The sequence below is a fragment of the Notechis scutatus genome, chromosome 3 (assembly GCF_049901735.1).
Source record: "Notechis scutatus isolate UNSWTSFEM ecotype Mainland chromosome 3, rNotScu1.2, whole genome shotgun sequence".
Taxonomy (NCBI): domain Eukaryota; kingdom Metazoa; phylum Chordata; class Lepidosauria; order Squamata; family Elapidae; genus Notechis; species Notechis scutatus.
In genome coordinates, this window is record NC_142011.1 from 37,749,634 (window position 1) to 37,767,890 (window position 18,257).

An 18,257-nucleotide genomic window follows, 5' to 3' on the forward strand; every position below is an offset into this window, starting at 1 on the left:
AAGCAGGAGAGGCAGGAGAGAGAGAGAGATCAACAACAGCCACAGCAAATCTCATAGTTCTCTACTCACTCCAGGACAGGTGGAGAATAATGACCCACTTATTGTTATGTAGCCCAACCAGGGAACTTGGAATAGGATAAGATAGGAAAATGAAACATAGAAGCAAGTGTGGAATATTTATTTATTTATTTATTTATTTATTTATTTATTTATTTATTTATTTATTTATTTATTTATTTATTTATTTGTTTGTTTGTTTGTTTGTTTGTTTGTTTGTTTATTTATTTATTCAAGCGATTATAAGATAACAGGTATAAGTATAAACATAGTTATGAATACATGAAATTGATACATATAAGAAAAATAAAAAGAAACAATAGGACAGGGATGGTAGGCACGTTGGTGCACTTATACAGACCTCTTAGGAAAGGGGTGAGATCAATAGTAGACAGTCTAAGGTTAAAGTTTTTGGGGTTTGGGCAATGGTGGGATTCAAATTTTTAACAACCAGTTCTGTGGGCATGGCTTAGATGGTGGGTGTGGCTTGGTGGTCATGTGACTGGGTGGACATGGCTTGGTGGTCATGTTTTTGGCTGGGTGTGGCCAACTCAATATCACTCACATCGAGATACGCATCTCCTTGCCTGGTCTCTCATGATTGTGGGGATGCTACAACAGTTGTAAGTGTGAAAAATGGTCATAAGTCACTTTTTTCAGTGCCATTGTAATTGTAAATGGTCATTCCACACAAGCAAAGTACCAGCAAAGGAGGGGAAAAAAACTCCAGAGATGTTCCTGAGAGAGGAAGTCTAGTCCTGCCAAGAATGTAATAAGGATTAATGGAGAGGCAGTTTCTGTAAAGCAACACCAGAATGTTTCCTTCCTGCCTTCCTTACAGGATTAGGCCAGGAATTTCTTCTAACAACCAGTTCTTCAAACTGTTTAGAATGTTAACAACTGGTTCTAGTGAATAGGTGCAAACTGGTAGAATCCCACCCCTTGGTTTGGGGAAGAAACCACAGAGTCAGGTAGAGTATTCCAGACATTGACCACTCTTTGCTGAAGTCGTATTTCCTGCAATCAAGTTTGGTGCAGTTTACCTTGAGTTTGTATCTATTGTGTGCTCTTGTATTGTTATGGTTGAAGCTGAAGTATTCATTGACAGATAGGACATTGCAATGTATGATTTTATGTACTATACTTAGATCGGACCGAAGGTGGCGTAGTTCTAGGTTTTCTAGGTCTAGAATTTCGAGTCTGGTGGCATAAGGTATTCTGCAACAAGTAGAGGAGTGGAGAATCTTCTTGTGAAATATTTCTGGACTTTCTCAACTGTGTTAATATCAGATATGTAATGCGGGTTCCAAACTGATGAGCTGTATTCAAGTATTGGTCTAGCAAGTGTTTTGTATGCTCTAGTTAGTAGTGTGATATTACCAGAGAAAAAGCTACGTAAGATTAGGTTAACAACTCTTAATGCCTTTTTGGCTATGTAGCTACAGTGGGCTCTAGCACTTAGATGATTTGAGATGAGTACTCCTAGGTCCTGACAGAGTTTGGATCATCAACAAGGTCTTGACTATTCAGCTTGTATTTTATTTTCTGATTTTTTTTTTGCCAATATGTAAGACAGAGCATTTATTTGTTGAGATTTGAAGTTGCCACTTGTTTGACCATTCTGATACATAATCTGGGTCTTTTTGAAGGGTAGCAGTATTGTCTGTGGTGTTGAATAGCTTTACATCATCAGCGAAGAGAATGCAGTTGCTCTTAATATGATCACAGATCACTTATGTAGACCACTTATGTAGAGTATGAAGAGAGTTGGTCCTAGAACACTGCCTTGGGGGACACCACTGGTGACAGGTATAGAATTTGATAGGACACTCTCAATTTTGACCATTTGTTGTCTTTTGACAGGAATGCTTCTATCCAGTTATGCATATGTCCAGAAATACCATAAGATTTTAGTTTTAGGAGTAGTTTGTCGTGTACCACTGAATCGAAGGCTTTACAGAAGTCTGTGTAGATTGCATCTATTGCTTTGCCCTGATTGAGTTGTGTAGTCCATATGTTTTTGCAGTGTAAGAGTTGCAGATTACATGATAGTTTTTTCCTTAAACCAAATTGTTTATTAGAGAGTAGGTTGTTTGTTTCTAAGTGGAGGATGATGGATTGGTTAATAATTGATTCCATGACTTTACAGGTGATGCAGCATAAAGAGATTGGTCTGTAATTTTCAACTAGGCTGGGGTCTCCCTTTTTGAAGATGGGGATGACCGTGGCTTGTGACCATAGGTTTGGCAAGGAGCTGTTCCTGAAAGATTTTTCAAAGATTATGCTTAGAGGTTCGGCTGTGGCAGTGGATAGCTTTTTAAAGAAATAGGCACATATTCCACCCAGTCCAATAGATAGAGATGATTTTAGATTAGTGATTTTTCAACATTGTCTTCTGTAAAATCGATATGTATTAGATCATTGTATTATGTATCATTGTATTATGTATTATCACAAGTTAGTTAGGTAGCAGCTTTCTAGCTTATGTTATTCTGAATAAATCCAAGATTAATTGTGCATAAATGTACAATATTGGGTAACCCAGGAAGGTAGTATACGAAATATCTAAGGTGTGGTTATTTATTTATAAAATTTATAGGCCCCCTATCTTACCTCAAGGCAGTGGTGGGGTTCAATTTTTTTTACTACTGGTTCTGTGGGCGTGGCTTGGTGGACATGGCAGGGGAAGGATACTGTAAAATCTCCAGTCAGAGATGGTATTTGCCGGTTCTCCAAACTACTCAAAATTTCCTCTGTTGGTTCTCCAGAACTGGTTAGAACCTGCTGAATACCACCTCTGCCTCAAGGTAATTCTGGGCAGCCTACAATCATAAAAAATAAAACTGTATCAATTAAATAAGTTAATACCAATTGATAAATTGATGGTTAGCTGCTTATATCTTTTCTGTATTCTCCTACGCCATTAACAAATGACATTCACAAAGGTTGACTGGAAGAAGAGATTGTCATTTTATACATTTAAATGCAGTATAACCATTCATCAGTTTTTCTTGGAATTTTTGCATCTACATCTATTCTACTTTATGTTTATTTCATTGTGATTTCATATTGATGTTTTTTATCATTATATATTATTGGATGGTGCTAACAATAGTTTAGCCTATACAATAAATAAACAAAATGTGATATATATGGCGGGCTATCCATGAGATGGAGAGCCAGTTTGATTTAGTAGTTAAGACAGGGGTGTCAAACTCGCATCGTCATGGTGAAGTCACGTGACGTTTCAGGACTTTTCCCCCTTTGCTAAACTGGGTGTGGCCAGCGCGTGTCGCATCTGGCCCACAGCCCGTGAGATTGACAGTCCTGAGTTAAAGCATCAGGCTAGGAACTGAGAGACTGTGAGTTCTAGTCCTGCTTTAGGCATAAAGCCACCTGGATGATCTTGGATCAGTCACTCTCTCTCAGCCCTAGGGAGGAGATAATGACAATCCACTTATGAAAAACCTTGTCAAAAAAATTGCAGGTAATTGTCTGGGCGGTTTCAAGGAATTGGACATGATTGAACAGAATAAAAAAATGAATACATGAATTATTATTAACCGTTTTTCACTTATTAATTATATTGTTGTGATACCTCCTCTGACAATAATACATCAGAATCAATAGACATATATAATCACTTAATTAAATCAGTATAATAATCAGGGAGGGAAACAAAACAATATTAGCACTGCTGCCATTAGAATCAATGATGTCAAAATGAGCTCAGGTGTGCCCTAATATTGTGACATTGTAATGCAAATTATGCACTTACATCCTGATGCAAATACAGAATTGGTATCATGATATATGAGATGTCAATTGACGTTACCTTCTGGATAGCCATGAATATTAAGAAAGGAAGAGACAGACGCACCATCAAAAAAAAAGTTAATTGTGTAAACAAAGGATAACAAAAGGATGGCTGGTCTGGTCACCTTCATGGCATGGAACCAGGTAGTAACCTGAAGGACCCTCTCTCTCTAATTTCATCTTCCCAATGTACCAGATTCAACACAGAGGGCATGCTATGTGTTCCGGTGCCTAGGGAGCTAATTTGCTGAGCCCTAGGAGGTGGTCCTTTTTTGCTCTGGTGCCTGCACTGTGGAATATTCTCTCTCCCCCCTTCCCCAAGGTGAGGTTGGCCTCATCACTTGAATTTCTGGAGATCCCCCAAAATATGGTTATGCCAGCATGCCTGGGGATCCTAGGGGATGGGAGAACTTGTGTGGTGATTCTGCTGTTTTTAACATCCCTCTGTCTATTATTCTTGGTTTTAGTTGGTTTTTGTATTTCTTAACTTTATTTTTATATGTATTTATTCTTTATTTATTATAGCATTTATTAATTGTTTTTGACTTTGTTGCACGCCACCCAGAGTTGGTTGTTTGTGAGACTGGGCAATTACATAAATTGGTCTAAAAATAAACAAAACTGGTTTTTGCTATATTTGTTGCTTAATTCTACCAATCAGTTTGACAATATTTGGGCCAAAACTCTTGGGAAGCACCCAGCCTGGGGGCAGGGGGGACTCAAGCACAGAATCACTGCACCACTGCAAAATGGCTAGGACCAACCCTCCCCCCCCAAGCTGAAACCTTATCTAATTGTTCCCAAAAGAATGCTATGATATATATTTCATTTTTTTCTTTTTAATAAATTTACAGACATTTCTAAAATTCTGTTTTCACTTTGTCATTATGAGGTACTGAGTGTAGATTAATGAGGACAAAAATGAATTTAAACAACTGTAGAATCAGGCTGCAGCAAAAAACAAATTGACAAAAGTGAAGGGGGTCTGAATACTTTCTGAATACACAGTAATTTCCAGTAGCATATACATTGAGTGGGGGGCAGAATTTTTTTTTCTAGCTTGTAAAATGTAACAAGACAATATTCATTGCTATTTTGAACAAAGTCATTAAAACAATTAAGAGATTATGCTTTTTTTTCAAAAAGTGAGATTGCATAATAAAATACACCTACATTTTATATTGTGTTATTATCTAAAATTAGAACCATGGAATGGCTTCAAGAAGTTAATATATTTCAATAGCAGTTTGATTTTATAATTAGAAAAGTGCAAGGCTCTCAAGTGCTTCATATGTTAGACTTGAGAAAGAACAAGTAGCTGATCTAAACTTTGCTCTTGATTTGGGTACCACCCTTCTCATGATATTGACATCATCACATTCTTCTTTAAGTAGATGCTGTGATATGTATCATTAATGAGAATCTTGCACCATTCTTGGAATGCAGTCACTTGGAACTCACATCCCTCTGTCCTAACACAAACAGCAGGATCTGTGATTTCTCTAGGAGTGGAAAATCTTTTGGCCAATCAGTAATTAAGAATTTATCTTCTTTTTATACATTGGTATAAGGGAGAGACCAAAATGCTTAAGAAATGGTTTCTGAAATAGAGAAAAAAAAAGATTGTATCAGCCTGAGTTCTTTGATTAATAGTGGTCATGTGAAAATTAGAAGTGACTCTAGGAAGTTGAAAATAACAACAACAACCAACCTTCTAATCGCTATAACATGGAATTATTTGAAAGATATCTTGACATCCATCTAGATCAGGGGTGTCAAACTTGCATCGCCATGGCGTCATCCCCCTTCGCTAAACCACGCATGGCACATCAAGCCTGCAAGCTGCGAGTTTGATAGCCCTGATCTAGACCAACAGACTGCCCAATGCAAGAACGTAATAATACAGCATGTCCAATAGAAAAGATTATAAAAACTTCAAACTTATAACCTAATTAAAAAATAGGCCCAAATAAGAAGATTCCAGGAAAATTTCTGCACCAGACATTTTTCATGTGAAGCCTTACATTAATTTTATTTTTGATTTTTTTTATTAAATTTGATGTACTGACCCCCCAAAGAACATCACATATTGTATAACTTTACCATTAGCTACAAGATGCCAAGCATGCCAAAGATTGCACTCAACAGGAAGCTGAGGAAAGGAGTGCACAGAATTCCACCTTTCAAAGATGAGGAAAGGGAACTTTAAGTGGCTTGGATGACCCACCCTGCCCTGTCTGGTCCTTGCTGAATGAGACATCTTAGCAAGTTCCCTGCAGTAGCACGAAATAAATACAAAGAAAAGTATAATGTGTCAGCAATCTGCCTTGGTTCCTTAATTGCTGTTCCACAATTAAGTGGATCCAAATTAAATGCAGAACTTGCTTAAGAACAGACTAGAGTTACCATAATGTTTAAACAAAACAAACAAACAAACAGCTCGTCCAATTAAATAATTTGACCTTTGTGATCTCTATCAAAATTTCACGCAAAACTTTATTCATTTCACTTATATTCAGGAAATGAATACTAAATAGCACTTTTAGATATTTAGGAGCAGGCATGGCATGGCACTGATAACATTCCAAAATAAATCTAAGCAATGGTGGGAAGTGAAGTTCAACTCTTTTTTTTAACCAATCCTCCATAAATCAGCTATCTGAACTTCAAAGAAAGTTCCCTTTGGTAATAGTGGGATTTTTCACTGAAAAAGAAATCAGAACTTTAAACAGGTGATTTTTTTCTTTTTTCTTTTTGGCAGGGAAATAGGGTGCTGGTTCCCCAATCCTACTTTCTTTAGACTATGGTTAATATACAAAGCCATCAACTGTTTTAATATACTTAATTAATGTATCATTTGGGTGTTGCTACTTCAGCAGCAGCCAGTGAAACTCAGTTTGCAGTTGTCTGTTCCCAGGGAAACCAAGGAGGGAGATTATGGGAAAAGTAGCACAACCAATCAGACATGGTGATGTGTGATGGTGCATTCAGGATAGAACTGGGCACATGGCAGAAAAAACCTATGGAGCAGTGTTTCTCAATTTTGGCAGCTTGAAGATGTGTGAAGTTCAGTTCCCATGCTGGCTAGAGAATTCTGGGAGAAGAAATCCACACCTGCCATGGTTGAGAAACACTGGTTTGGAGATGCAGGCCACTGACATGTAAACTAGCCAGTAAAGAATAAGCACAGAATGATATGGAGGGGGGGGGGGGGGGGGGGGGGGGGGGGGGGGGGGGGGGGGGGGGGGGGGGGGGGGGGGGGGGGGGGGGGGGGGGGGGGGGGGGGGGGGGGGGGGGGGGGGGGGGGGGGGGGGGGGGGGGGGGGGGGGGGGGTGGGGGGGGGTGTGTTTTTTTTTTTGTTTTTTGTTTTTTTTTTTTTTTTTTTTGTTTTTGGGGGGGGGGGGTGGTTTTTTTGGTTGGTTTTTTTTGTGGGGGGGGGGGGTGTTTTGTTGGGGGGGGGGGGGGGGGGGGGGGGGGGGGGGGGGGGGGGGGGGGGGGGGGGTTGGGTGTTGTTTTTTTTTTTTTTTTTTTTTTTTTTTTTGGTTTTTTTTTTTTTTTTTTTTTTTTTTTTTTTTTTTTTTTTTTGTTTTTTTGTTTTTTTTGTTTGGTTTTTGTTTGGTTTTTTTGGTTTTTTTTTTTTTTTTTTTTTTTTTTTTTTTTTTTTTTTTTTTTGGTTTTTTGGTGGTTTTTTTTTTTTTTTTTTTTTTTTTTTTTTTTTTTTTTTTTTTTTTTTGGGGGGTTTTTTTTTTGGTTGGGTTTTTTTTGGGGGTTTGTTTTTTGGGTTTTTTTTGTTTTTTTTTTTTTTTTGGGGAATTAACAATATATTTCAATAAATAAGTCCATACAGTAGGGTAGAGGAGAAATACATTTTGCAAGGGTGTAAGGAATATGCTTAAATGTGTCACCAATTCTAGACAAATGACTTGACATTCCATTTCCACCACTGGCCAATCTCAGTTATTTGAGACATGGGGTTTGAGACATGGTGCATAATTTTCAGGCCTTCCTTTATACTAGTCTCCCAAGCCAATATAGCAACAGCCTGAGAGAGTTGAGGAGGAGAAGAAGAACAAGGCAGGGTTTGAAATAATGAGAGCCAACACCCAACATCTGAGCTGGAATACTGGCATGAATGGCAGGAACTGAACCTATGGGCTGTGCTACCTGAAAGTAGCTAAGGAAACTCCCTACATTCATTTAGTCTCTGGAAAACTAGAGATACACCAGCTCTCAAATTTGGCTGGGCGGCAGCTACCATTGTTCTTAGAATTCTGGGGAGGATTCATCCACCCATCATGAAGTTTCTATCAGTAAAACTGTTTTGCTTTTTCTCCCATGGCCTCTTTGAGGATGTCCTGATTTAAGCTGAATGATCTCACGTGGCTGCCATGGGAGTCTTATGATGCAACCTCTTGCCTCTTTCACAGGATTGGCACTGGATGTAATTAACTGCTTGCAAAGTATTGAGGAATGGCCAGATGAAAGGGCAGAGCAGAGAGACCATTTGGGTCTGTGAGATCAAAGACAGGAAGCAGAGCAGAGTCAGAAGGGAGTTGCACTTGAGCAGGCTTTCTCTTGTCCAACAGTAGCATCACATAGACGGAAGAAGCCACAGCATTGATTGACATTCTTTGGGTGGAAAATTAATTAGAGAAAATAAGAAGGTTAATTTCAGAAGTGAGATGGCGCTGCTCCCTGAATTCATTGATACACCAACTGAATCTCAAAAGAGAACTACCTACCAATTGTACATAAAAGTACTTAATATTTCCATTTCCAGTGCTAGAAAATCTCATTTACTTGAAAGATAAATCTCATTTACTTGAAAAATAAAATTAAGTTTGTTAAGCTACTGTTACATATCACCAAGTATCTTGCAATGTACAATAATAAAAGTCATATAATAGGCTTATTAATGTAAAAACATTAAAATGTTCAGCAATTAAAAGCCTTGAAAAATCTAGTAAAGTGGTCATCTCGACACTCAGGCAGGGAATGCATACTAGAGATTTATGGCAGCAACCATGGAGCATCTGTCCCAAGATGCCCCATAAAAACTGCAAAGCATTCTCATGGGTAACCAGAAACCAAACCATACAGGGCTTTCAAGGTCATAATCAGCACTATATCTGATATGGAAATACATTGTAAATAATTTGGACCATGGAATGTGAGAGTTGGATTATATCTTGAAATGATTTTGTCCAACCCCCTGATGAGTACCCATTACTACATCATCTCTAACAGATGGTCAACTAGTCTCTGTATAAATGTCTCTAATGAAGGAAAATCCATTCTCTTCCATGGCAAATTGTTTCATCATTTAACAGCCCTTATTATTATTTGGAAATTCTTCCTGATGCCCAATTGAAATCTTCTTCCTTGTAACTTAAACAATTGTGTTTAGTCTCACCTTCTGTAGCAACACTGTACAATCTACCACATATTGCACATGACAGTTGTTTAGAGACTTGAAGGTAGCTATTATGTCTTTTACTATTGGATTAAAATTATCCAAGTTCAATAATTTTCTTCTTCTGAAACATTGCCATGTCTATTGCTTCCCTTTGCACATAAGGTACTTCAGATTGTTAATGTGCTTTCTAAACTATGATGTTCACAATGGCACATAATATTCTAGGTGTGGACTAAATAATTCAGAATGGCGAAGAACACTGAGTTCTCTTGAACCCGGCACTATTCTTGTATTTTTTTCAGTCTATCATTGCTTTTTTGTTGTTGCTAATGCTCAGCTTGTGATTCACCAAGGCACCAGATCCTCTTCCCATGATTACTGCTGGGTACAATTGCCCCTATTCCTTTATACATCTATGATTTTTCCTACCCAAATAAAGAATCTTGCATTTGTTCTTGATGATAGATTAATCATTGTTTCTGTTTATTGTCAAGATCCCCCTTATTCTTGATATAGTTCTTCAAGACAATTGCTGATCTCTCCATGTTTGCATTATCTACAAACTCATATTAACAATCATTTTTTTCATCCTTCATCCAATTTGTTAATTATCTTAAAACATAACAAGGCCCCATATGTAGCCCTATAATCCATTGCCCCCTTTTGGCTTGATGCAGAGCCATGGATATACACTCACTGCATATAATTATTCAAACAGTTCTATAACCATTTAATGATATTGTCACTTCATTCAGCCCTTTGTTCATAATTTGCTGTCTTCTTTATTGCAGTTACATGGGAGATACTCTCAAAGGTTTTGCTGAAGTCAAGGTGTTATATGTCCTCTGCATTCCCATGATGATGTAAACCAGACATTCTATCAACAGAGAAGATCAAGTTGATTTAGCATGACTTGTACCTGATAAACTCATGCTGGTTTGTGCCAAGCAATGCAGTTTTCCCAAAAATGCTCACAAAGTACTTGTTAATTAATGAGTTCCAAAGTTTTGCTAGTATGGACATCATGGTAATGTATCCATAGTTACCCAAGTCCTCTTTTTCTCCCCCCCCCCCCCATCTTTCATGATTTCTTTATGATCATGGAAAATGACATTAAGATGATATTTGCATACTCCTTTAAGACTTTCAGACACAACTGATCAGGCCTTGGAAACTTAAATTGGAGAGAATTGAACCAAAGTTGATTAGCTCTATCCTCTCCCTGTCACCTATTACTATCCTATCATCTTCTTCAAACAGTGGTCCCACACCTTCCTTCCTTTTTTTTCTATTTAGTCCCTAACACTTCTTTTGTTGCTTTTATTTTACTTTGTGAGCTTAAGTTGCTTTTGTGCTTTGTATTCAGCCTTCTGACTTTCCTTCTGCAGATCAGATATTAGCTATTTTCTGGAAAATCTCCTTGGTGATTATATCCATCTTCTATTTCCTATTCAGGTCCCATTCAACTCTAATCTCAGTAGACAGTCGCTCCCTATTTAGATGAACAATCTTTTGCTCAGAACAGAAAATACATTGAGTGATTCATTCATGGGAGAGGTTGTGGTGTGGTATGTTCTTTCCCAGAGGGTTAATACTTTAAATATCCTGACATGGCCATATGAGAAAACTATGAATCATTATATGGCACTTTCATTTATAAAAACACACATAGAGAGACCAAGAGAGAGAGAGAGAGAGAGACTGTGTCTCCATCTATCAGTTCAAAAAGTTACAGGTGGAACTATTTCTGATAAAAGCAGGATAGAATTTGTAAGAAATACAGAGAAAGTATTTTCTCCCTAGTGACAAAATATTTCTTCCATAAATATTCACTTGTTGGGGGACTATAGCTAATTCTAACTGCATGGTAAGATGCCTACATGTTTGCAAAATATTGCTGGTTTTTTTCTGCTATATTTCTATAAATCTCTTTAAAATATATAGTGTGATGTGAACCTGGCTAAATAAAGGATGGTTACAAGCCAAAACAGTAACAAGGTGTAACAGATCTTCTATTATGACTATAAGTGCAGTTTTGTTGTAAACTGCTAAAGTAACTAATAGCTTGGGATATTTCCAGGGGTGGGATTCTACCAGTTCTGTCCAGCTCTGTAAAACCGGTAGCTCTGAAGAGCAGCAGACATAGAACAGGTTCTATGTCAGCTGATGTTTTGGCCCACCTGCCCACCTGGGCTCTTACCTGACCTTTATTTCCTGCTTTTTCAAGCCCAGCTGCTGTGCGAGGCATAGCTGTAGTTGAAAAAGCAGGAAAAAAGTGTTGTTTCAAATGCTGCTTCTCTGCACTCAGCACTGGTAAGCTGTCCAGGCAGCAAATTGATAATGATTTACAGGCGCACACAGCATGCAGGGAAGCACATCGTAAATCACCAAACCTCATAAATCACCAAACCTCGTAAATCACTGAACCAGTAGTTAACCCTGTCGGATCCCACCCCTGGATATTTCTATATCTTCTATTTAAGAAGTGTCATTTTGAAGAAGGTTGGATTCATCTGCTGAACTAAACCAACATTTTTCTGTAACTGCTGCAGGAAAATATTGTAGGGAAAGCTGAAAAATGCTTTATTACAGTTCATTAAGCAATAGATGCTCTTCACTAGAAAGGGAATCTACTTTATTATAGGCTTCTCTTTGCTTCTTTATTATTCATGTTGTTTTAAGTAAAAAAAACACGTTAGAATAAACTTGGGATAGACTCTAATACCTTATTGTACTCAATAGATACATTGTATTCAGTTCCTTAAATCGTCTTCAAATTATCTATAATTTTCATTTCCATGTTAGTTGGTCACACTGCAGGCAAATTCTGTGCAGCCTGCCAAATAGATATTTTCAGCAAAAACGGCAGTGCATATTGGTTTCCATTTGATTAATGCACACTCCTATATTATATTTCATTTCGTTGATGTATGAACTGTTCATACAAGTATGAACCTAAAAGAAATTTTGATAGGATACATATAACAATATTACACTAAGCAAGTTGTCTGCAGCTGTTTCTGTAGCATGATATTAATATACTGGCAATCTAAAATGTCTGCCAGAGTTCTTGTGTTATGTTGAGACAGGATCACTACTAGACTTTGATACAATACAAGAACCTTCTTCAACCATGGTGGCTTCCCAGGATTCACTAGGCCAGGGGTGGGCAAACTTTTTGGCTCGGGGCCGCATTGACTTTTAAAATTTGACAGACGGGCCGGGTCAGCACAAGATTTTTGGGAATCGCCCCCTTTCCCCCCTCTTCTCCTCCTTCCACTCCCCTCGGAGGCCCCATGAGTCAGGAGTTGCTACCGCCGGCGCGGCTCCGCGCAGCTCCAGTCCCGCGTTGCCTCGGGAAGGGAAAGGCAAAAGGAAGAGCCGCGGCGGTGCTTTGCAATGGGAGCAGCGGCACCGGAGGCTCAGGCTCAGCGGCTCCTGGTTTTGCCTTTTCCTTCCCAAGGCAACGTGGGACTGGAGCCGCACGGAGCTGCGCCGGCGGTAGCAACTCATGACAGCCCCAGCCGGACACCTGAGCGGAGCCCGGGCGAAACTGCCTGTTGCTGCTGCCAGAGCACCGCCGGTCGCCTCCTCCAAGCAGCCTGCCAGCCCACCGGGCTTCCCCTCTGCCACGCGGCTCGGGGCCAGGCGCGAGCGCCCGCGAGTTAAAAGGAAGCCGAAAGTTGCTGGGAAGTTGCTTGGGTGCTGGGAGCAGGCTTTTAAAGTGCCGCCCGAGCAAAGTTTAAGCAGCCCGCCGCCCACCGGGCGGAATCCTTCCTGCTCCTCGGCGGGAAGACGCTCCAGCCTGCAAACTTTGCCTTTGCAAAGTTTAAGCCTGGAAGCCCGGAAACCAAGCAACTTCCCAGCAACTTTGGCTTCCTTTAACTCACAGGCGCCGTGCCTGGCGGGGAGGGAGGCCCGGAGCCTCCTCCAAGCAGGCTTCCCCGCCCGCCCGCCCGCCGGGCTTCCCCTCTGTCGTGCGGCTCAGGGCCAGGCGCAAGCGCCCACGAGTTAAAAGTTGCTGGGAAGTTGCTCGGGTGCTGGGAGCAGGCTTTTAAAGTGCCGCCCGAGCAAAGTTTAAGCAGCCCGCCCGCCCGCTGGGCAGAACCCTTCCCGCTCCTCGGCGGGAAGACGCTCCAGCCTGCAAACTTTGCCTTTGCAAAGTTTAAGCCTGGAAGCCCCGAAATCCGAGCAACTTCCCAGCAACTTTCGGCTTCGCTTTAACTTGTGGGCGCTCGCGCTCGCTCCGAGCTGCACAGCAGCCCGCTCCAAGCAGCCTGCCCCGCCCGCTGGCGGAACCCTTCCGCTCCTCAGCGGGAAGACGCTCCAGCCTGCAAACTTTGCCTTTGCAAAGCCCTGGAAGCTGGAACCCGAGCAACTTCCCAGCAACTTTCTGCTTCGTTTTAACTTGCGGGCGCTCGCGCCGCCCGAGCTGCGCGGCGGAGGGGAAGCCCGGAGCGCCGCCGGTCGCCTCCTCCAACCAGCCCGCCTGCCCGCCTGCTGGGCTTCCCTCCGCCGTGCGGCTCGGGGCCAGGCGCGAGCGCCCGCGAGTTAAAACGAAGCGGAAAGTTGCTGGGAAGTTGCTCGGGTGCTGGGAGCAGGCTTTTAAAGTGCCGCCCGAGCAGGACCGCCGAGCCGGGAAACGGGGCACCAAGGCAGGGCAAGGCTCCACCAGCAGCGGCCTAGCTTTAGGTGGCTCCAAGCAGCCCGCCCGCCCGCCAGGTGGAACCCTTCCCGCTCCTCGGCGGGAAGACGCTCCAGCCTGCAAGCTTTGCCTTTGCAAAGTTTAAGCCTGGAAGCCCCGGAAAAAAAAGGGGATCGGCAGGGACTCACCTTCGGAGAGGTCGCACTCGAAGGTGATTTCGAACTCCCAGCCGAGGCCTTTGCAAATTTCTTTTCTTTCCTACCCCTAGATCGCTCCGCACTGTTTTGCAGCTTTGGGGCCACGCGGCACAGGGCAATACGCCACGCCCAGCGATTTTTTTTCAGGGGCGGGCCGGATTGGACAGACCAATGGCAGCGATTTTTTTTCAGGGCGGGCCGCATTGGACAGACCAACGGGCCGGATGTGGCCCGCGGGCCGTAGTTTGCCCACCCCTGCACTAGGCACTGTGGTGTTGTGGTGCTGGGAATCCTGAGTGTTGAAGCCACATATCTGGAGGCACTAAGTTTAAGGAAGACTATTGAACAACTGCACATATAGCTAACCTCTCTGTTTCTAGTAGCTGTACAATTTCTACCATTAAACTTTTTTGTACATATTATTTATTAAATCTGCATCATTCAGAAACAAGGAAGGATTAACACGAAGATAAAAATATTTGGTAACATTTGAATCAGGGCTTTTTTCTAATTTTTTATTTCCTTTCTTCTCTTCTCCTTTTCTTCTTTCTATTTATCTATCTTTCTTTCTTTCTTTTGTTGGTCTATGCTACATTCATTCAGTTTAGTTATGGTAGTTAAAGTAACACCACTGTTTCGTTTTGTTGTTTAAAAAATAGATAAAATACACTGTAACTTGTTCATATCATTAGTTACAATTTTTGCCTGTTGATGCCCATATGAAAAGGCTTTCCTTTCACATTTAACAACAATCAAATGAACAGAAGTAAATTATTCTCCAGTTTTCACTTTTCCTCAAGATTTCCATGCAGCTTTTGAAATTATGGGCAGTCAATAGTTTAGAAAGAGTCCCTCTAGTGGTAAAATTGGAGAAACTTTCCTACTTCCTGAGGGTTTTCTTTATTCCTTGATTACTTGTAACATTTTGAGGCAGCAGGTTCTATCACTGAACCTTACTCTTCTAAATATCAATTCTGGAGAATCTGCATGTCATTACCCTGGAAGAAATAATCTGAGGATAAACTGATGCGCTGAACAGCTGCAAAGCACATACTTCAATAACATATACACAAGATTTGTGTCACAGATTTGTGCTTGGATAGGATTCCAGAAAGATGCTTCAGAGAACATTAGCACCAGCCTGCAAATATTTTCTAAATTGGCTACTGCTTAGTCCTATTGTATGCAGTTATGATTACTTGAGCAGCAAAACACATTTGCAACCCTTGGCATCTCTAGTTGAAAAGTTTCAAATGATAATCCTACTGTGAGTCAGTGGTTTGAATTAATAATACAGATCTAGGCTTTGCTGATATTTTGTTTAGAACCAAAGATCATTCTGATCAGTGGTAGGATTCAAATTGTTTTACCATCGGTTCGATGGACGTGGCTTGGTGGGCCTGCTTTGTTTAATGCCGGCACGCAGCTTTCCCCATACCAGCTGAGACCTGCAGCGCCATTTAGCTGAGAGGATAAAGAAGAGAAAAGCGCAGGGACAGGTGGGAGGGTCTGAAGATGGGTCATCTAATTGTTCAGTCAGACAGCCTAGAACAGGGCTGTCCAACCTTGGCCCCTTGAAGCCTGGCGGACTTCAACTCCCAGAATTCTGGGAGTTGAAGTCCGCCAGGCTTCAAGGGGCCAAGGTTGGACAGCCCTGGCTTAGAACCTATAGAAATTATAGAAATCTAATGAATGAATGAGTGAGTGAATGAATGAATGTTCTGCTTTTGGCTTTCTGTAATTATTGTTATTTTGATTTAAGATATTAAATGTAAAGATAGTTAGCTGCATAACTTAGTAAAGAATACACCACACCTCCCTGGAATGGGACGTTATTTTATTGAGACATTTGGGAAATAATCAGAACACAACGCTCTCTCCAGAAACACCAAAACGTAGTCTTACCTTGATTCTTTTGATGAAACTAACATTGTTACCTCAAAATAAATTAAGAAATAAAATACTGATGAAAATATTCAACTCTCCTTTATACTCTTTATTGCTTTTTAAACTTCCTGCAGAGAAATACAGGCATAAGTAATGCAATGATTGAAACTAATGAAATATATCTTATAAAGCTTTTCTTTTCTTCTGGATGAAAGTTTTCCAAACATTTAAAATGGCAAAAAATACATAAGTCACAGTTTTCAGCAGAACTATTGTCAGTGGAAAAAGAAGCATTTAAGTATCAGAACATCTTTTAGCTAGGGAAGAGGGTGAATTACGACACTCTAGATTTACCTAAATAATATATTACGTCTGGTTGAATGAATAGTTTTGTTGCTGTGACCTATCACTGTGGATGGTGATTTTTCTTCCACCTGTAATTGACTTTTCAATCATTTCCAGAAGTCACTGATATATTTGGATGTTTTCCCTTCTGCTTGAAACAATTGTATGCATATTTTCAAAAGCTTTCATACTGTAAAAGATAGAAGAAAACAAAAGCTGCTGGTTTTTTTTTACACTTGGAACTTCAAGTAGACAAATCCTTCAGAACAGCGATGTAAAAATAAATTTATTGTTCATAGTGGTACTTCTACAGGAAGCCATTATTATATTGCAGGCTGTGTGAAGCTGGTTCAGTGCAAACTGTAATAATATACAGGTTCTTCCATAGGGAAAAAAAACCAGAGACAAATATAGTTGAAAATTTTGGATTTCATGTATACGTATTTAAAAATGAACAAAATGATTATATATATTAAATTCATTATTAGAAAATGGGATAAAATCTATGAATTACCTAAAAGATCAAAATGCTAAGCATTCTAAGTTCTTAAACTACAAATTTTCTGTAATATTGCACAAAGTATTGAGTTGCCTTTTTAAGCTGGGGTTAATGGGATCAAATGTAATTTAAGTAACTTTTTAAGGTTCCATCTCAGCATAGTTGTGCCATTAGAGTTTGTATGCAGATTCAAATAATCAGTTAACATCAGGGCAATTTAGCCTTGAGATTACTGCAACCACTTTTCCAATTTGGATTTACTTCAAAGGTGCAATCAAGCAAAGTTAAAAATTGTAAAATTTGGGAGGATGATTGCCACTGAGAATGAAGTCATCATTGATAGTGGTGTCAAACTCCATCATCTGAATTTTTTTTAGGATTGGTGCAGAAAAAATGACTGCAGGGAATAGCATGAACTAATTACTGGAGCTGGATTTATTCTAAATATTGAGCCACAATCCTTTTATTATTATCCTTACCCCTTTTCTGTCAGTATTTTTTAAAATATTGCCATCTTAAATTAACTGAATTCATGAAAAACAGTCTAATTTGGAGCAAAGTATGTGATTTTATATGGAAGTGAACTTCAACTACCTTTTAATATCCACCTTTCACTGTTAGTTCAGCTTTGCTGATTGCTTGGCCTAGTTCATTGACAGCCAGCACCTTGTATTGGCCGGCATCTGATGGTGTGACTCCATGGATCACAAGGGAGCAAACCCCAAAATCATTTTTGCAGAAAAAAGCAGGATCCTTAGACAGATTCTTGTTACCCTTGTACCAAGTGACCTGAGGGGCTGGATCTCCAGTCACAGCACAACTCATGTGACAATTAAATCCTAAATTCACCACATGTGGTTTCAGTTGGACAAGGAATCTTGGAGGTTGATCTCGGTTGATCCCCTTATATCTTGGAAGCTTCATTTCAGGTTTATCTGGAAGAAGTACAAAAATAAAACCAGGAAAACAAAGGATTACATTAACAACTAAGGATACCTATTTGTCATTGTTATTTCTATTTGCAATATTGGCTTGATAATGATGAATTACAATAAATTATCTACTATTTCTGATCTCATTTAGGAAAAGTACTAAACCATGTAAGTTCAATCTGATATTATTCTATGTTCCAGTTTGTTGATCATTGATCTGGGAAAGTGCTTAGTCACTTTGTTCCAGGAAATGTGGTCAATCATCAAAAGTTGTCCAATACTATGAAGATATCAGATACCCTAAACATGCCTCAGGAGTACTCCAGTCCATATTGCACATGATTCCATTTGTTATAATGTGAATCCAAATAATCCCAAGCCTGGAAAAAAATGCTATTTTTGGAGTCATGTTATAGATGAACTATTTAACAATCTGATTCATTAAAGCAACAGCCTCACATAA

General features: G+C 40.0%; 1 protein-coding gene across 1 annotated transcript in view; it reads right to left on the reverse strand.

The window, feature by feature from the left end:
• Positions 1-16,016: 16,016 nt before the first annotated feature.
• IGFN1 (immunoglobulin like and fibronectin type III domain containing 1) overlaps positions 16,017-18,257 on the reverse strand; it is a 29,604-nt gene continuing 27,363 nt past the window's right edge. The window contains exons 23-24 of the mRNA XM_087958978.1: positions 17,471-17,797; positions 16,017-16,553 (exon numbers count right to left, since the gene is read on the reverse strand). Of these exons, the coding sequence (XP_087815104.1) occupies positions 16,549-16,553; positions 17,471-17,797 (332 nt within the window). The 3' untranslated portion in view covers positions 16,017-16,548. The remainder of the gene's footprint in view (positions 16,554-17,470; positions 17,798-18,257) is intronic.